Raw genomic sequence first — 20,491 nt, 5'->3', positions numbered from 1 at the left:
TGCCACACAAGGCACTCAGCCCCTGCCTGCCTGCCCCCAGCCCCCATGCCTCCTGTCCCCTCGACTCAGGTCCACCGCAGTGACCCTGAGCCTACACCCTGCTGGGCTCTTTCTGAAGTGGTGCACACTTGATGTCCACACCGGAGAGGCGGCGAGAGCCTCTGGTAGGTGAGGCTCTGTGGCTTCTGTAGGTTCAGAAGTCAGAACAACGGCACTCTGTCAGGGCAGTTGTAAAAAGACTAGAGAAATCTAAAAGGGGGTACCTGGGTGGCTCAGTAGGTTAAGCGTCTGCCTTTGGCTCAGGTCCTGGGATCGAGCCCCGCACAGGCTCCCTGCTCTGCTTCTCCCTCTCCCTCTTCCCCTCCCTCTTGCTTGTGCTTGCCCTCTCTCTCTCTCTCTCAGATAAATAAATAAAATCTTTGTTTAAGAAAAGAGAAATCTAAAAGGAAGAGAGAGTATCTGGGAGACCAAGGGGCGGGGCGAGGTGCTAACGGCCCTCCTGGCAGCAGAAGCTCTGAAGGATCCTGGTGTGGAGAGAGAATGGAAGTGGAGCCGCCTGACGGGTGGGGCGGGGGAAGCTGGAAGGCGGATGCTGGCGGGCTGGCTGTGCTGTGCCGAGCGGCAGGTCTGACCTTACAGGCACCAGAGAGCCATCCTGGATCGCTCCGTCTGAGGACGCTCAGGTCCGCTGGGGTGGAAGGGAGACGGGGAAGGTTGGGACAAGGCATCTGCTCCTCACAGCCAGAATCACATCAGAGGAGCCGATCACCTGGCCCCGAGCCGCCACATACCTTCACACGGGACCCCTTCCTCGCCTGCTCCCCAGCATCGCTCGGGAGCAATGGGGGGCTCCCAGACCACGGCGGGCCTGATCCCATGCAGCTGCTGGGGCCTCCCCTGGGGATGTTCGGATTGGGTAGGTCTGGGATGGGCCTGAGAGTGTGCACCCCTGACGGGCTCCCAGGAGCTGCTGCCGCCGGGCCAGAGATGACACTTTAGAACCACGGCAGCGGGGAATTGAACAGCCTCCCGAAACCCCTACGGCCACACCACATGGCACGTTGTGGTGCTGCCCGTTCGAAACAGCAGCTTAGTTGAAAATCAGTGGTTGTTCCTGTGGCTTGTGTTTAGGAAGACTGGCTTTCCCCTGTCCACAACCTGCTAACCCCCGTGGCCTCGTTTCCCAGGACGGTGTCATAAGGACTGCCTCTTTCTCTGAGGGCCCTTCTCAGCCCTGTGAGGGGTTCCCCGTCACAAGGTCTTGCCCATATTTTCATCTTACATCAGTCCCGGCCACACATAGATCTGCACTACCGAGCTCTCTTTCCGGGATGCCGCAAAGAGCAAAGTTCATTTCACGGCAGCAGATCTGATCTTACCAACCAGCTTGCGAAGACGGCGTCAGCATCTCTCGGTGATGGAATGGCGGGCCAGAGGTTGACCGCTTTGAATCCGTAAAGCCACACGATTAGGGAGGGTGTCCCCAAGTGGAGGCTTCCCTCCCACTCCCCACGGCCCATGCCCTTCCACCTAAAAGAATCCAGAATTGATCAACGTAACTCATTTTCCTCCTGGTTTATGAAACCATTTTCAGACCGCCTCCTTCTTTACAGCAGACCTGGAAGGCAGCATCGTCTATATGGCCGGCATCGTCTATACGTAGACCTGCAGACGTTAGAGCAAGGAAAGATGCCGCCAGATCCCATTGAACAGGCATGGGACGGGACTCCTGAACCCCCAGACAGAAAATGTAGCTAAGGGAAAGAATTATCTGAAAAAAGAGCACTTTGCAGGCAAATAACACTTGCTGGAGGTTTGAGTCTTAGTTCTACGTGAACAGTGAGGGATTGAGCGATAAAGACCTCCATGTGCAGAGCTTGGGGCAAATCCTTATTTATTTCCTATCAGCCGTTGTCACACACTACCACAAACTTAGTGACTTAAAAACGACACGGATTTCTTATCTTGCAGTTCTGGAGGTCAGAAGCCTGCATGGGTCTCACTGAGCTAAAATCTAGGTGTTCGTAGGGCTGTGTTTCTTCTGGAGGCTCTGGGGGAGAATCTGGCTCCTTCTCTTTTCCAGCTTCTGGAAGCTGCCACATTCCTTGGCTTGTGTTGACCTTCTAGAACTCACCATTGCTCCGACCTCTGTTTCCTTCTTCATAGATCCTCTTTTAACTCTTTTAAGGACCCAGGGGATTACACTGGGGCCACCAGATAATCCAGGATAAACTCCCCATCTCACTGTCTTTAACTTAGTCACATCTGCAGAGTCCCCTGGCCGTGGAAGGTGACACATCACTAGCTCCAGGGTCAGGACACAGACATCTTGTGGACCACTGGTTCTGCTGGCCACACCATGCAGGAGTTTCATTCCTAAATGCAATACATAGCTTACTCCCTCAATTTTGCTCTTGGGGGTGGTGGAGAGGAGTTTCCTCTCTGCCCAAAGGTAAGAGCTGCTCAGACAGGGGCAGCTTCTTCATTCCTTCCAACTTCCCAAGTCTAAGTCCTAGAAATGCACTCTGCTGAGAGAATTCTTAATTTCTGAACATGAGCCATTACTGTTAGAATTTCCATCCCTAAATGGTCCAAAATATGGAACCTGCTTTGTTAGATAGTAAGAAATGAAATGAAGAGATTTCATTAGGTAGTGGGAAATTATTAGTAGAGTGTCTTTCTTGGTTTTGCTTCCTCCCTCTCTAAGCCAGTAACCACAGAAATGTCTAATGCACACTTATGTTATTAAATTCTTTGGCTAAAAGAAAGACAAAAGCACTGCTAAGCCTTGAATAACAATAGGAGCCAGAGCGGACTCTGTGCCCGGTCCTGGCATGCCTGATTCTAAGCTGCTTTACTGACTCCGATCAACAGTCACATCCAAGTGACCCACGCATGATGCCAGAACCGCCGACCACTCAAACTCGCTGATTAGATGTACTGTCCGGATACGGACGGATAAGGCTCCCCATCCACGCCCTTGAGCTTTCTCAGAGAGTGACCCTATTGACACGGATGTGAGATAAGAAATGCTGACTGCACCGTCCATCCACCAAGAGCCCTGAATTCCGCAGCAGAAGAGGTTGGCAACCTCTGACCCCTAATAATCAGAGTTGCTCTTTGGAATGCGCACCTTTCAGAAAAGAACAAGCTTCCTGGGTGATGGCTGGGTACGAAACCTCAGGTGTTCACCAGGGTGAGCTTAGGGGTTTCATCTGCCATTTCGTAGTTCTGAGTGTGATGGTTGCTGGAACAACAGCGAAGCTCTCTTTTCCATAGCTGGTTATGTTTGAAGTAGACAAAATCTTGAGTGCCCACTGTTCGCCAAATAATAATGGTAAACAGTATTTTTTACCCCAAAATGATAGGTGTGGGGCACCTGGGTGGTTCAGTTGATTAAGCATCCGACTTGGTTTTGGCTCATGTCATGATCTCTGGGTCGTGGGATCGAGCCCCGCGTCAGGCTTCACGTTCCATGGGGAGTCAGCGTAAGGATTCTCTCCCTCTGCCCCTCCCCTCATTCTCTCTCACTCTCTCTAAAATAAATAGATAAATCTTGAAAAAAAAAATTACTGGTGCTACCGTGTCCTGAGAAACCACGGGGAAGGAACAATTGTGGGGAAGCTCCAGGCTGTCTCTGTTGGGTTTGGGTCTTTGGGCCTCCCTCCTGCTTTTCTGTCAAGGCCTAGGGCAAGGATCTGTCTGAACCCGGGGCAGGGGTGCTCAGCTTGCTCCGTCCGGTCTGTGGGGAGACAGTAGTGAGAGCACGTTATCGGGAGCAAAAGCAGGCAGCGCATCTGCGGCTTCCTCTAGAAGACGGGGCTCCGCCGCAGCGAAGCCGGACTTGTCCGCGGGCATTTGTTCAGAAGCGCGTCTTTTATTCCACTGGCTTATTCCACTGGGTCTTCTATTCCACTGGTGAGCAGCAGTCCCCGGGCTGGCGATGAAAGCTGGCTTGTGGCCTGCCACAGTCATGGTCCCATGTGGACACAGAAGGCACACTCGGAATGGAGTGATTAGTCGTACACACACACACACACACACACACACACACACATTTTGGAAAGACTGGGGGAGGGGTGCAGGGAGCCACTGATGTCTATGCAGGTGCCCAGAGTGGTGGTCTCAGTCACCACCCCCAGGAAGTGCTTCAAATCTGTGACCAGAGCCTGGAAAGAGGGTTGTGTGAGGAAGGCCTACTTCAGAGGAGCCGCGACTGTGACTTGAGGGTGCAGCCGTCTGAGGTGATTTCTGAGGAGGAGGCAGGGAAAGGAACACCTGACCCCTCTGCTCACCCACCAGGGCTCCCCACTGGCCAAACCCTGTGGGGATCGCAGGGACGACATGCAGTGGGGCGGCCTCACAGGCAGAAGGAGGCTGGAGCCAGGATCCGAACGTGGGACGCCATGACAGATATGACTGAGCCTCTGGAATACTTACTCATTCAACAAACACTCGATTTCCAACCTGTGGGGCGCTGAGGACTCTGAGGTAGCAGCATCTTCCTGAGTAAGGCACCAGGCCTGGGCTGGGGGCTTCGTACTTGGAACTGTTACAGCGGTCCTGTGAGGGCCATGGTGTTGTCTGCCTCTGACAGGCGGGCTATCTGGAGGGAAGCTGGGCTCGTCCCCGGTCACAGCTGGAAAGCCACACGAGTGTGAGTCAGCCACATGCCCCCCCAAGTTCACACACTTCACCTGCCACCGCTTCAAGCGGCTCCTGCCCACAAGGAAGTCTGACTGGGGAGACAACCAGGCTCTCCGTGTCGAAGAATCTCCTTCCAGAACTTTATAAATGGCAGGAGTGGGGCCTGGCGCCCCAGGACAAGTTCTTCCCCGCCTTAGGACAGGGACTGAAGGAGCACCACTGCTCTCGAGAGGGCAAAAGCAAGACCTTGTGGCGTGAGGCCAGGGGCCCCGCACAGCTGGGGCAGTGCCGGTGCCCACAGCGCGGCGCGACCAGAATCAGGAACCAGGCCCCGGCCCACGAGGGGGGTGGCTGGGGGCCCGGACCACCGCCGGGGTCTGGGCCAAGCGCAGGGTTCCTCGGGCGGAGCTGCGGTTTTGTTTCATGTGGGCTGGGGCTCAGGGCGGGCCCATAACGAGAATGCGAGGCGACAGGCCAGCTTCTGTATTGGCTTCCTGCTCGGGGCGGCAGGCTCGGGGCGGGGGAGGTAATAAAGCCGACTTCTGCGCATCAGTCAGGCAGCTTTGCAGCCTGTGGGTGGTTCTCCGGCGTGGGGGGTGTCTCTGAACCAGCGGGGACATCCCCTGTGGGACTTGTGACACAGGCAGACTCCAGGGGCCGTCCCCCCCACCTCAGAGTCAGCCACTGAGAGTGTGGGATTCAGCAATCTGATCTCACAGGCCCCCCGGTGGTTCTGGGGCCCACCGAAGTTTGAGGACCCTTCTGTGGGGTCACTGATGCGTAACAGAGGCAGGGAGCACTCAAGGGTCCCCCCAACAAAGGATTCTAGGATCCGGGGAGGGGCTCTGTGACAGGCACGGGTAGCTACAGGACCTTGCTCTGGGGCAGGGAGCTGCCTTGAGACAGGGTATGGGCAACTGTCATCAAATTTCAGGCAAGACCAGAGCAGGGGCTGGGCCGGTGGGCATGATGGGGACGCCTAGGATCTAGAAGGTCGAGTCAACAGCGCTGGGTTTGCACTGGCTCACTTGGAAGCTCGTGTTTTTTTCCTTCCTGCTCTTCCAATTCCCTCTTCAGACAATAAGGCCCTGGTCTGTGGTGGGCACTAGAAAAGACGTTGGGGGTGGGGAGTGGATACCCCTAGAGGGGAGCCAAAGATGTAAACCACTGAGCTCTGGGAGCACAGGGAGGCAGACAGGGCTCTGTGAAGGTCCTCTGTGGCCAGGTGGACGACAGGTGTAGGAAGGGGCCAGGGCTGACCCGGGAGTTACGTACGGTCTTGTACATTAAGGACTCTGGGCGGGCACCCCACGTGCTCAGCAAACTGAGAGCTGAGAAGGGCAGGAGGCCTGTCTGCGTGCAGAAGGGGCTAGAAGGAAGGCCGTCACAGGTAAGGGGAAAGCTGGTCGGATCCTCGCTGTGCTAGGCCCCCTGTGGCATTCCAAACCCCACTGACCGCGTGAGATCGTGAAAGGCATGCAAAAAGGTTTGGATTTCATCCTGTGGCCAATGAGCAGCCTCTGAAGTGTTTCAAGGAGGAAATGGCTTTGGCACCGTTCTCGAAGCCTCTGACTTTCAAGTCTGACCACAATGAGAATGGCCTGCAGAGCTAATTAAAAGAAAATCCGATGCCAGGCCCCACTCGCCAGAGAGAGCTGGAAGGGTCTGGGCAGCACATCTGTCTGCCTGAGAAGTCAGAGAGTCTGAGCGCGGCCTTAGCAAAAATATTTTAATTATCTAATAGTGGTGTTTTGGTTTTCTTTCAGGGATGTCCAAATCTCGGGTGAGTATCCTTTTTTTTCTTCTCTGCATAGCTTCATTTGGCAAATTCCAGTCCATTCTGCTCGTGTAAGTTCACAGCCGTGCTCCCTTCACTTCCCAGATGTCTGTCATCCACGTGAATCGGTGCGGGAACAGTCCTGAGTTTCTGTGTGAAATTTCTTCTCTTAAGGAAATGCTAATGTCTAGTCCTTCTCGAACGAATGAGAAAACTAGATGCTTTATTTCACTGTTGTCTCTGTGTGGCGTGTGAGGGCATAAAAATTTCTGAATTCTAGATCCACTTCTGGTTAGTCAGTGCCAAGTTACTAAGTACGCATCAACTACTTTTCATGCCGTTAGCTTTGTCTGTGACCGTGGCCCAGTGAGGAGCATGTTTCAATCTTACACCGTTTCCTTTTATCAGGGTTGTTTTGGTTATCCCTTGAGCATCTTCTTCATCGTGGTCAATGAGTTCTGTGAAAGATTTTCCTACTATGGAATGCGAGGTAATGATTTTCACCCTTCTCCCCTTGAGCGAAGAGCCTGAGTTACCACAGCTCCTAACTTTGTCTCCCCTCCTACTCTCCTTGCCCTCTGCCAAAAGCCCTCCTGATTCTGTACTTCAGACGGTTCATCGGATGGGATGATAATCTGTCCACGGCCATCTACCACACGTTTGTGGCTCTGTGCTACCTGACGCCGATTCTGGGCGCGTTGATCGCTGACTCCTGGCTGGGAAAGTTCAAGTGAGTGTTTCTAGCTTCCTTGTGAAGAAATAAGCCCAAAAGGAATGATAAGCTTTGTGGTTTGGAATGATGGATGGTGGGAACAAAGAATGAAGGCATATCAAACTCTTGGGAGAGCTGCTAGGCCGTGTTTTGGCTCAGATCTTATCCCCAGAGTCTAGTACAGTGCCTGGCATTGAACAGTGAGAATGCAGGTAACGCTGGTGAGTTTTTTCCCTCCTCCGAACAATGATAACATCTTTGTCTCCCCTTGAAATAGTAGCAGGGATACTATCCGTCATTAATCACGTGTAAGGCATGGAATTAAGATCTAGAGAACACAGAAGTTCCCTGATGTATATGCCTGCTGCTGGAAGGCTCACATGCACGGCTCGCTGGGCAGAGAGGACATGGGGCGCTCACCCAGATCTATAGGAACAGCTCCAAAAGTGTACCCAGTAGATAGTTACCAAGAAGTCCCTAGGACTTAATGAGCAAGGCAGTGGAGGCTCTTCTGGGCCAAATTCATGAACTCTCTCAAAAGAATTCAATACAATACAAAAATAACCCATGGCCCACTCCAGGCCAAATATTGTACCAGGCACAAGGTAAGTCTCTCTTACTGTTTAATCGTAGTTGTTCTCACTTCAGTAGTCAGGTAGAAGAAAACATTGTGTTTTTCAAGTAGTTCAGAGATGAAACAGACCTTTCCCCCTTCCCCTGGCCCTAACCAATGTTGCTGGACTCTCACCGGCTGAGCGACAGATCGTCCAGCAGCCTGCCTTTCCGAGGGTTACCAGCCTGACTCAGGTTTGAGCAAAGAGCCAACGCATGACTGGGCTTTTGCGTTTTGAAGCAGGAGGACTTTCTGTGGGAGAAGAGGAAGTGGACGGGTCTTGCACAACTAACTTGGATTCTCTTAACCCATTTCAACACAGGACGATTGTGTCGCTCTCCATTGTCTACACCATTGGACAGGCGGTCACCGCAGTGAGCTCAATTAATGACCTCACGGACTTCAACCATGATGGAACCCCCGACAACCTTTCTGTGCATGTGTGAGTTGACATTATTTGTTTCCCTACCCCACCCGGCCACTGGTGGCTTCCTTCGTGCTCGAGTGTTTGCTCTTTTTCCTTGAACTTCACCATAAGAGTTAGGAGGTCTTTCCTCCCTCATGAGCAGAGAGAAAGCTGTTTAGTTGACTAAGAGTTGGGTCTTCGAATGTCACTATCCTCAAAGTTGTCCGGGGTCACGGCTCGCTTGACGGCTTGCTGTCTCGGGTCCATCTCAACGCGAGACATGGTCAGTGTGTGGAATACTTGGGTTAATCTTGATCTTCCCTAGAGGGACATATCTCCCACAAACCTGGATCCCTAATTGTGCCAAGTTTCCTCAAGACTCTGTACCTTTGGTTGTCTTCTCGTACCAAACTTCTGCTTATTTTTCAGCAATTTGTTTTGTAAGTATTTGGTCCAGCCCCGTTGTTCTGAGTTCTTGATAGAAAGGGCTATTGACAAATGCTCTTCCGGGAGATTAATTTCCCATCACTGTAGTCTGGCCCAGTAGACAACTTATAAGGATTTATTTTGCTTCCGGTTCTTGTGCCTCAGTTCCTTGATCCATGACTAAACCATCTTATGGGTTGAGAAAGTAGTCACTGAAATTCAAATTAGTCTCTGCAATTCCTACACTTCTGGTTTGTTGTTAGTCAATCAGATTACTGTTTAGACTGGGTCCCTCGTGGCAACACCCGTGGTGCCCACAGGGCACTGTGTTGGTGGAAGGGAGTGGCTCCATGCCCACGTGGGCAGCTCAGACTTCCAACATCTAATGCCCAGTTACCCACAGAGGAGCCGCAAGTTCTGGGCAGCCCATCTTCCTCGTGCCTCCGCTTTCTCTTCTGTAATATCAATTAAGAACAGGGACTTTGGAGCCAGGCTAAGTGGGTTCAAATGCTGACTGTGCCTTTTACTAGCTGTGTGAACTTGAGCAAATTTCTTAACCTCTGTGCTCAGGTCTTCTCGTTTTTACTGCTGCCTACCTCATGTAGGACACTTGTCGTCATGGTGAGCACTTACACATGGCCTGGCAAGTGAAAAGTGTTCAAGAAAACTTAGCTACTGGGTGTATTTCATGGAGTTAGAATTATGGCATGTCAACAACTCTCACAAGAGCGCAGGGGGTATCATATCCAATTGGTTGGTTTTGGTTGTCATTTAAAATGCTTGAAGTGAAGAAAACAAAAAAGAAGAAAAACACGAAATAAAAAAGAATGCTTGGAGTGACAGCACGGAGCACAAATTCTATTAAAAGGCAAAGGAAAGAAATCCTTCAATTAATTCAAGTAGACAAGCATGGTATTTTCAAGGTTCCTTTCTATGTGCAGTATCTTTCTTGACTTTCTCTGTTCCATGAAATATTTCTTAGCATTTTAAAGCCATATTTGAAAACAGGAAGGTATGGAATAAATACTTATAAAACCTGTAATTTGTAGCACGTACTATAAATCCAACAAAAAATGATAAAATGAGGGGTGGTAAATTCTTTTTTTTTTTTTTAACAAGTCTTTTTTTTTTAAGATTTTATTTATTTGAGAGACAGAGATCACAAATAAGCAGAGAGGCAGGCAGGGAGAGAGAGAGAGAGAGAGAAGGAAGCAGGCTCCCCACTGAGCAGAGAACCCGATGTGGGGCTCAATCTCAGGACCCTGAGATCATGACCTGAGCAGAAGACAGAGGCTTTAACCCACTGAGCCACCCAGGCGTGATTTTTTTCTTTTTCAATACAGGAGGTAAGATACTTACAGATAGCTTAGAAAATGCAAATTAAAGTAACTAACACTTGGGGTGCCTGAGTGGTTCAGTTGGTTAAGTGTCTGGCTTCGCCTCAGGTCATGATCCTGGGGTCCTGGGATTGAGCCCCGCATCGAGCTTCCTGCTCAGCAGAGAGTCTGATTCTCATTCTCCTTCTGCTACTCTGCCTGCTTGACTCTGTCTCTCAAATAAGTAAATAAAATCTTTTTAAAAAAGTAACTAACCCTTAAACTCTTCTGTTACTATAAATAATCCCTTTTATTATTGTAAAAATTGTAGTCATAAATCTTATGCTCTACTTCTTTCCTGTCTTCTGTACTCTGTAAACAAATTAAACTCACCTATATTACCTGATATTCTGCTTTGTAATTAAGTCGTGTTTCCCAATGTCTTCTTTTTTTTTCCCCAATGTCTTCTAATGACTATTATGAGCCTATTATGATTGTACCAGAGACAGTGCTTAAATATTTCACTTAGCCATTCTTTTAGTGAGAAGGATAAGGCTACAGAAGAATCCCATACATAAATACTTGCTCAGTATTCAAGCTCTTGCTCTGCATCTCCTAAATAGTAGGTAATGGTACTAACATGAAGGCCCATGAATTCAACTTTCATCACCTTCAAGACTGCAATCCTGTGAATCATCTTCTCAAACAGATTGAGCCCCTTTTCTGTTTAACTACTGTGAGATTGTGATTTATCATAAAAAATATATATTTGGTCTTCCCTGCTTGGGGCACAGACCTCCTAAGACCCTTGGCGGGGCGCCTGGGTGGCTCAGTGGGATAAGTCTTTTCTTTCAGCTCAGGTCATGATCTCAGGGTCTGGGATCGAGTCCCACATCGGGCTCTCTGCTCAGCAGGGAACCTGCTTCCTCCTCTCTCTCTCTCTGCCTGCCTCTCTGCCTACTTGTGATCTCTCTCTCTCTCTTTGTGTCAAATAAATAAATAAAATCTTTAAAAATAAACAAATAAATAAATCCCTTGGAATTCACTAAGTGAGGAGAGGGACAAAGTGTCTCTTGTTATGTTAATGAGGTAACTTTTGGTCCCCACCTAAGGATGGGGGCTGGCTGCCCAAAGAACCAATCACATGAGGGGTGCCTGCCTGGGTGGCTCAGTCAGTTAAGAGGCTGGCTCTTTTTTTTTTTTTTTTTTTTTTAAGATTTTATTTATTTATTTGACAGAGAGATAGAGAGCATAAGCAGGCAGGGTGGCAGGCAGAGGGAGAGGGAGAAGCAGGCTCCCTGCTGAGCAGAGATCTCGATGCAGGGCTCGATCCCAGGACCCCGAGATCATGACCTGAGCCAAAGGCAGCTGCTTAACCAGCTGAGCCACCCAGGCGCCCCAAGAGGCTGGCTCTTGGTTTCCATTCAGGTCATGATCTCAGGGTCCTGGGATTGAACCTTGTGTTGGCTCTGGGCTCAGTGTAGAGTCTGCTAGTCTGAGTGAGATTCTCTCTCTCTCTCTCTATCCCTCCTCGCTCTCTCTCTCAAATAAATAATGTTTTTTCTTTTTAAAGAACCAATTATGTACCTACCACCAGGCTCACCCAACTGGTGGTGGGTATTATGGAAGGCACGTATTGCATGGAGCACTGGGTGTGGTGTATAAACAATGAATTTTGGAACACTTAAAAAATAATAAAATAAAATAAAAGCATTACATTCTAGAAAAAATAAAGAACCAATTATATGATTAGAGGATTGGAGCTTTCATTAACACGTACACCACTCCCCAGCCTCCATGGAGGAGAAGAGGGGCTGGACATTGAATTAATATCCAGAGGCCAGTGATTTAATCAACCATGTCTATGTAATGAAGCCTCCATAAAAACCATAGGACTAGGTAGGGAGAGCTTTCAGATTGGTGATCAAGTTCAGGAACAGGGCAGGAGTGCCCTGGAGGGGGCATGGCAGCCCTGTCCCCCTTCCCACCGATCCTGCCCCGTGCATCTCTTCCAGTTGGGTGTCCCCAAGTTCCATCCTTTCATAATAAACCAGTGATCTAGGAAGTAAAGTATTTCCTGAGCTCTGTGAGCAGCTCCAGTAAATTCCGTGAACCCTAGGAGGAGGTCGTGTGAATCACCGATTTGTAGCCAGTAGGTGAGAAGTACAAGTGACAACCTGGACTTGTGAGTAGCATCTGAAGTTCAAGGAGAGGGTCTTTGGAACCTCCAAGCCTTATCCATCAGTCAGAAGTCAGAATTCAATGGAGTTGAATTGTAAGACCACCTAGGTTTGCACCTGGTACCTGATGGGGCTTATTGGACGGGGGGGGGGGCAGTATTTTTTTTTTTTAAGATTTTATTTATTTATTTGACAGACAGAGATCACAAGTAGGCAGAGAAGCAGGCAGAAAGAGAGAGGAGGATGCAGGCTCCCTGCCGAGCAGAAATCCTGACGTGGGGCCCTATCCCAGGACCCTGGGATCATGACCTGAACTGAAGGCAGAGGCCCCAACCCACTGAGCCACCCAGGTGCCCGGTGTGTGTGTGTGGGGGGGGGGATAGTCTTACAGGACCGAGCCCTTTACCTGTGGAGGCTACCCACTATCTGTGTAGACAGTGTCAGAATAGAGTTGAATTGTAGGACACCCAGTTGGTGTCTGAGAAGTGCTTGCTGGTGGTGTAGGGAACTCTCCCTCCCTACATTGGAAATCAGGGCCAAGAACCCCCAAAACCACTGTGCCTGGTCTTCTGAGGGACATTAAAGGAGAGAGAGGCTCTTGCTTTTAAGAATCTCATATTTCTGGGGCACCTGGGTGGCTCAGTCAGTTAAGCATCTGACTCTGGATCTCAGCTCAGGGTCTTGCTCTCAGGGTTGTGAGTTTGAGTCCCACATTGGGTTCCACACTGGGTATGGAGCCTACCTTTAAAAAAAAAAAAAAAAAAAAAAGAGTCTTACATTTCTGCAATAACCCCTCTCCTTCCCCTAGGGCACTGTCCATGATTGGCCTGGCCCTGATAGCTCTGGGAACGGGAGGAATAAAGCCCTGTGTGTCTGCATTTGGTGGAGATCAGTTTGAAGAGGGCCAGGTAAGATCACGTGCCTTCACAGAAACTACATAAATGAGTTACAAACGTCTAGGAGTCACAGTCTCCTGACACAAAGTCTGTTCTCCATTTGATTCTTTTCAAGGACATTTGAAAGTAGGATACTGACCAAAACTAAGTTAGAAGTGAAGACAGATCATCAATTACATTTTATCCATTAATACATAACCAAAGTCATATTGTAACTTTTCCTCTTCTTATTACAGGAAAAACAAAGAAACAGATTCTTTTCCATCTTTTATTTGGCCATTAATGCTGGAAGCTTGCTTTCTACTATCATCACTCCCATCCTCAGAGGTAAAAAAATATATATATCTGAAGAGGACTTCTGTTTTTCTCTTTTTAATTATGGAGAGAAAGTCAGGTGGAAAGCTTAAGTCCTTGTTCTGTGTGTTCATTTTGTCCCTCTTCTCCCATTACCCTTCCGCTGTGGGAATCACGATGTTCACTTTGGAAATTCAGAAGATGAGCTTCTTGTCTTTTCTGATCTTTATTGACCCCCTGATCCCAAGGACCAGTGAAGAACCTAAAACATCCCAAGGATAGCAATCAATTTTTCTAAATGATTGTGAATGCAAAGTCTTTGTTCACGGCCAAGGATGAGACAAGAGGTGCAGTTTGGAAACCTCACCTGGATGGGTCATAGTTGACATTTTTGCTTTTCAAGCTTTGCTCCCGGTGACGTTCAGTGAGCTAGGAAGAATTTAATGGGCAAAATTTTATTCTTTGTGTTCCTCTCATCTCAGCTATTTCTAAAAGAACTGCCCAGGAAAGAGAATGAGACAGCAGCTATCAACAGCTCACACATTTTTGTGCTGGCTGACGCACCACCGAGAGTTTGTGAATTTCCCACATGGAAGGAGGGAATATTCAGGGACAGACTGGACCCAAACAACCCCCTGGTAGACACCATGCAAAACAGATTAAATGATGAAAGAGAACATTTTATGGAGATTTGTGTATTTTGACATGGAGTAGTAATTTGAAGATGACACTTAAACCCCATTCCAACTTGCTGTGTATAAACATTTACTAGCTTGTATTCTTGCATTATGTTCCCTCCCCTCCCCTCCCCTGCCTCCACTTTCCACTAGAATGCATACTATGCATGTCTGAATTGCAGAATGTGTGGAAGGATCATTGAAAAGGTAAAGTCGTAGCTCTCCTACAAATATGAAAGCAGGTGCTGAGATTTTATATGGCTTATTAATTAAGGAGGAAACTGGAATACTGCCATAGTCAGCCCAAATAAGCATTTGCCCGATGGAGACCGATACTCTTAACCCTTTTGCATTGCCACGAGCTGGGGTCATTTGTACAGCTGTGAACGAGAAACATTTGTTTGACTCTTGAGTTTCTACGAGTTAACTTCTTTCTCTCCGGAACTGTGAAACAGCTAGTCATAGACAGAGTCAAGCCCCTTTTAGATCAGATTATTCCTGGAGGCTCCGTTCCATGGAAGGAATTCCCAATAGTCTCTGTTGCTCCTTCCAAAGTCTGTATTTTCCTCCTACCAGCCCTAGGATCTCAGAGCTAAAATAAATCTGCAGTCAGGGGTTAGCAAACTATGGCCAAGGGCCCAGATCCGGAAATCTGGACAAGACCATCCCTTTGTCTATTGTCTATGGCTGCTTTCATCCTATAAAGTCAGGGTTGGGTAGTTGAAACAAAGACTAAATCATCCACAAAGTCTAAAATATTTACTACCTGGCTCGTCACAGAAAAGTTTATTGACCCTCACCCTGGGCCATCTAATTGCTTTCCAATTAGCATGAATTCAGGAACACACAATCTTGATTTCCCAGGCTACTTTTGGTTTTATTTACCGAGTCCCCTATCATAAGTTACTGTATCCTGGTCACTTCTATCTCCCCAACTAAGCAAATCCACTTAAGGGTTCCCACTGATTTTGGCTTGGCCAATACCAGCATCCATTTCGGGTCTAAGATGAGAAGCTGTGTTCAGCTCCTACTCTTTTTACTCCAAAGCTGTTTGGCTCAGCGGGCAATGAAATCAATGAGGCAGATGGATATGTCTAGAACATTAAGTGAAGACAATATGTAATAACCAGGTAGGGATTTTTAAAAAGGTAATCAGTTTGCTGCTCCCACGTTGGGGGCATAGATATTTAAAATTGTTAGATCTTCTTGTTGGACAGACCCTTTGAGTATGATATAGTGTCCTTCCTCATCTCTTATTATACTCTTTGGCTTAAAATCTAATTGATCTGATATAAGGATTGCCACTCCTGCTTTTTTCTGATGTCCATTAGCATGGTAAATTCTTTTCCACCCCCTCACTTTAAGTCTGGAGGTGTCTTCGGGCTTAAAATGAGTTTCTTGGAGGCAACATATAGATGGGTTTTGTTTTTTTATCCATTCTGATACCCTGTGTCTTTTGATTGGGGCATTTAGCCCATTAACATTCAGGGTAACTATTGAGAGATATGATTTTAGTGCCATTGTATTGCCTGTAAGGTGACTGTTACTGTATATTGTCTCTGTTCCTTTCTGATCTACCACTTGTAGGCTCTCTCTTTGCTTAGAGGATCCCTTTCAGTATTTCCTGTAGAGCTGGTTTGGTGTTTGCAAATTCTTTCAGTTTTTGTTTGTCCTGGAAGCTTTTTATCTCTCCTTCTATTTTCAATGATAGCCTAGCTGGATATAGTATTCTTGGCTGCATGTTTTTCTCGTTTAGTGCTCTGAAAATGTCATGCCAGCTCTTTCTGGCCTGCCAGGTCTCTGTGGATAAGTCAGCTGCCAATCAAAAAAAAAAAAAAAAAAGGTAATCATATGAGCATTGCCAGTGCTATGATGGATTTTAATCTTGTAATTTCTCCTCAGTTCAACAGTGTGGAATTCACAGTAAACAAGCATGTTACCCACTGGCCTTTGGGGTTCCTGCAGCTCTCATGGCCGTGTCTCTGAGTAAGTAGAAATTAGTTGAATCAATACAATCCTATGATCAGGTCAGACCCTCCCTTTAATTATTGCAACCAATTTGTGGAAGGTCATGGGACAAATCGTACTAAGAATTCCCGTGCTCTGAGAATCAAAGTAGAGCTAGCGTATTGTTTCAGAGGGAACAGGGGGAGAAAAGGGTCTATAGGAACCGGGACCGCTTGAGCTGGGCACTGGAAGGTTTGATACTATTTTAGCAGACTAAGGTAGAAGTGCTGGACTCCGCTGGACTCGACGACCCGGTGGCCGAAAGCATTTGTTTTCACCCACGTGTGCTCATTTCCAGCTTGCCCAAGACCAGGCAACCTGGTCCAATTCCTGCTTAAATCTAGTGAGTGTCTAGATTTCCATAAAGTATCATCTCAACGTGTTTCCACCAGAAGGGACGCCTGGGTGGCTCAGTCGGTTGGGTTGTACTTTTCTCTGATATTTTTTAGTTCTTTTTTTTTTTTTTTTAAAGATTTCATTTATTTATATGTCAGAGAGAGAGGGAGAGAGAGAGAGAGAGCACAGGCAGACAAAGAGAGGCAGGCAGAGGCAGAGGGAGAAGCAGGCTCCCTGCCGAGCAAGGAGCCCGATGTGGGACTCGATCCCAGGACGCTGGGATCATGACCTGAGCCGAAGGCAGCTGCTTAACCAACTGAGCCACCCAGGCGATATTTTTTAGTTCTTAAGAGCGCCGAGCGTGCCCACTTTAACCCTGTTTGCCCAGCTTATAGCCATCTCCCTTTAGCCGTGCACCTGTGCCAGAGCTCAGTATTTCCCCCTTTCCTGTGCCTGTTTTCTTCCATAATTCCAAACAGTGCCCCCACTCCCCTAAAAGGCTCATATACACCTTCTCCTCTCTGATGCTGCGTAAGGAGATGGAGAGGATTTCAAAAACTACTGTTCTAGGCCAAACACTGTATTCAGTTGGCATCACGTGAATTTTCATTTAATCCGTCTGAGTCATTCTAATATCAAAGAGTATGTTTTAGTAGTAATAAGCTTCAGTGTCTGTGTATGAGAACACAAATACAACATCGCTTGGAAACTCCAGCGAATGTTAGGACCCAAAGCACTTTCTAATCAGGGAGATAGGTAGGCAAGCCCGTTCTGTGAGTAATCTCAGTATATCCAAAACAAGGTTATAACTCAAATAAAAGCACATCTTCTAGGTCCCAGGGAGTTCTGTCCAATGCCTTGTTAACATGTCTTCTTTTCCTCTCCAGTTGTGTTTGTCATTGGCAGTGGAATGTACAAGAAGTTTCAACCCCAGGGTAATGTCATGGCTAAGGTTGTCAAGTGCATTGGTGTAAGTATTTTGGTAGCTCTCTCTCTCTCGAAGACATTTAGTCACCCCAGAACCTTCTACTGCCTTTAGAGTAAAATGCAATGGAGCGCTGACTATTCTTTAAATGTTTTAGTATTGTTCTTAGTTGTTGTGATAAACTGAAGTTTCTTATAAAACTCACCAAACGGAAAAGAACACAAATGGAACTCGAACAGGGAGGGATAGAAAGGGATTTTGAACTGTTCAGTTCGGTGGGTGGTCAAAGACGACAAAGCAGAGCGACTCTCGGCGATCAAACCGGCAGTCCCTGGCTGATGTCGGTCAGGATGGCGTGAAGCCGAAGGTGGGAGTCATGGCTTCACGCTGTGTGTCATGGATCTGAAGTAGGTGAAGTGTCCGCCATGCTACCCTCAGGAATTAAGGCAAAGAAAATAAGTTTTTAAATGAACACACTAAATGGGGGCACCTGGGGGGCTCAGTTCTTTAAGCATCTGCCTTTGGCTCAGGTCGTGAACCCAGGGTCCTGGGATTGAGTCCTACGTTGGGCTCCCTGCTCAGGGGGGAGTCTGCTTTTCCCTCTCCCCTGCTTGTGCTCTCTCTCTGACAAATAAATCAATAAAATCTTGAAAAAATGAACACAAAATGAACAGATTCACATATAAAGATTACCACTGTAATATTTATAACAGCAAAAATTCATAACACCAAATTGCTGGAAGCAGAGGAACGAACAGTGCTAACCTCATAGTGCATCTGTCCATCTTACGTAGCCATCGGAAGCCTTGTTTTCAGACTGTTTGGTGACAGGAACAGGCAGGATATGGTTTCTTCTGTGTGCATCTATGTGGTATATGCCCATACAGGCATACTTAAAGGCAGAAAATAAATGTTGAGTGTAGGGAATCTTTCTAAAAAGGAATCAAATAACTTTCCTCCCTATATAGTCTCCATTTTTTAAAAAAGATTTTATTTGTTCGACAGAAAGAGACACAGTAAGAGAGGGAACACAAGCAGGGGGAATGGGAGAGGGGGAAGCAGGCTTCCTGCTGAGCAGAGAGCCCGATGCAGGGCTCGATCCCAGGACCCTGGGAATCATAACCTGAGCCGAAGGCCAACACTTAACGATTGAGCCACCCAGGCGCAGCTATAGTCTCCATTTTTAAAATATACAGACCATTGTGGAATCGGGGGAAATGTATCACTTATCTATTTAAAAAAGCACATGTGTGGACAATCTTGGGTGAAAAGACAGCCTTAAAATAATTTTAGCCCTTTATTTGCCCTTTACTTGGCTTTATTGCATTAAATTATGCATGTGTATGTTACGTTGTGAAATAAATGTATCCTATCAAGGTCGGCAAACCTCCCTCCTCTTGTCGCTATTCCTCCTGTGCTTCCCCTCACATGAGATCAATTCCCACTACAGATGTTTTTTTCTAAGCTAAAAGCAGATCTTACCAGCTCTCTCTCCAAGTCCTTTCTTAACAAGGACTTGACAGCTTAAACAATGAAAGAGCAACGTGAAGCTATTTAGAGTCACAAGAATCGTACTTCCCGGTGTTCTCAAATCAGCCTGTTGCTTTGAGTCCCTGCCCGGCGGTCACATGTGTGTCCCCAGCCACCTGAGGCATCGCTTTCTCTTGCTGCCTGTAGGGTGGACCTGCGTCCTCAGCCCGGTAGCCACCAGCCACGTGTGGCTGTCCCACGTTTGAAATGTGGCAAGTGCAACCAGAAACTGAGTTCTAAGTTGCATTTCATTCAACTTAATCTAAATTATGTAACTTCATATAAATTTATTTCTGGATAGTGGGTTCTCAGTCTTAAATTTTAAAACCAATGTTCCACTCAGTGAGTGGAATTAAGTATCTTTGGAACAGCTTAGATATATATTGACATTTCAAGACAGAAATTTTATGAAAAGTAAACCCAAATCTAACATTTCTGATAAAAATTGAGCATCCACATTGAGATGTTCCAAAAGTGTAAGATATACCTTGGATTTTGAAGACTTGAAATGAAAAAAATAATGTAGAAATTCTCATTAATTTCAATATTTGGTAGGATTAATAATTGTTTCCATAATTATTTTATGATTGATTTACCATTACTGTTAATTTATTACCTATTAAGATCATATTTGGGGTTTATTGGGTTAAATAACCAAACATATTTAAAATTAAGTTCACCTGTTTCCCTGTTACTTTTTTACACTTATATATATTTTTATTTTAATTATTTTAATTCTGGTACAGTTTTTTTTAAGACTTTATTTATTTGAGAGAGTGGGAATGAGAGATTTTATTTATTTACTTACTTACTTATTTGAGAGTGATCTTAGGACCCTGAGATCATGACCCGAGCCAAAGGCAGATGCTTAACAGACTGAGCCACCCAGGTGCCCCTAATTCTCGTGTGGTTGAGGCACTGTAGTATATCAGTTTCAGGTGTATCTGTGTATCTTTTTTAGAAAACTAAAATCACAAGTGGCACACGTGATATTTCCATTGAATGCTCCTCTCCAGAGGGCGTGGAGAGTAAAGTGGCAACAGTGTGACTTTGTTTACCCCACTCAGAGAGAGTCTCATAGCTAGGAAGAGATTAGAAATAAATGCAGGTTATGCCTTTTTGTGTCATCATTACACTAACGTATGCAATTTTATATCCGTCTTTTCTCGGGAACACAGTTTTCCCTGAATACGTTTTCCTGGTAAGGAAGTTGGTTCTGTTTTGAAATTTGATTTCTCTTCCTTCCTTCAGTTTGCCCTCAAAAACAGGTTTAGGCACCGGAGTAAGGAGTTTCCCAAGAGGGAGCACTGGCTGGACTGGGCTCGAGAGAAATACGATGTAAGTGGTCAGTCCTGCCCTGGTGGCCCCGGGTCCCCCTCCAGGAAGCCAGCAGCCTGGGCGTGATTCCTGTGACTCAGGCCACATGCACAAAATTATCAGCTGCAGCTGTAGCCTTGTAAACTCGATTAGGGTTGTAAATAAGACTACGCAAGAGTGTTTTTAAATTTGGAGCAGAGCTTGATAAACAACAGGTAGAATTTCTCTGGAAACCATATTATCTTTTCATAGTTTTTCATTTGGCATAATCTGTCATTAATTATATGTGACTGTGATCACACAACTAGTTTGAAAACAGAAGAGTTGGTGGCAGGTGGGATTTTCATTTCTTGGAAGTACATTTAACTTCTAGTAAAATGCCTTCTAAGCATTTTTAAATAGCTAAAGAGTTTGGAGTTTTCTCAAAAAAAA

At 46.9% G+C, this 20,491-nt stretch overlaps 1 protein-coding gene across 1 annotated transcript in view; it reads left to right on the top strand.

The window, feature by feature from the left end:
* SLC15A1 (solute carrier family 15 member 1) overlaps positions 1 to 20,491 on the top strand; it is a 51,096-nt gene that overhangs the window by 8,747 nt on the left and 21,858 nt on the right. Inside the window, exons 2-10 of the mRNA XM_044249997.1 lie at positions 6,414 to 6,430; positions 6,833 to 6,914; positions 7,013 to 7,154; positions 8,072 to 8,191; positions 12,886 to 12,985; positions 13,210 to 13,300; positions 15,847 to 15,930; positions 17,175 to 17,257; positions 19,994 to 20,080. Coding sequence (XP_044105932.1) covers positions 6,414 to 6,430; positions 6,833 to 6,914; positions 7,013 to 7,154; positions 8,072 to 8,191; positions 12,886 to 12,985; positions 13,210 to 13,300; positions 15,847 to 15,930; positions 17,175 to 17,257; positions 19,994 to 20,080 — 806 coding nt within the window. The remainder of the gene's footprint in view (positions 1 to 6,413; positions 6,431 to 6,832; positions 6,915 to 7,012; positions 7,155 to 8,071; positions 8,192 to 12,885; positions 12,986 to 13,209; positions 13,301 to 15,846; positions 15,931 to 17,174; positions 17,258 to 19,993; positions 20,081 to 20,491) is intronic.

This window comes from Neovison vison, chromosome 5 (assembly GCF_020171115.1).
Source record: "Neovison vison isolate M4711 chromosome 5, ASM_NN_V1, whole genome shotgun sequence".
In the NCBI taxonomy this organism is placed as follows: domain Eukaryota; kingdom Metazoa; phylum Chordata; class Mammalia; order Carnivora; family Mustelidae; genus Neogale; species Neogale vison.
The sequence above is the reverse complement of the archived record's forward strand: the minus strand, read 5'-3'. Positions and strand labels throughout refer to the sequence as shown.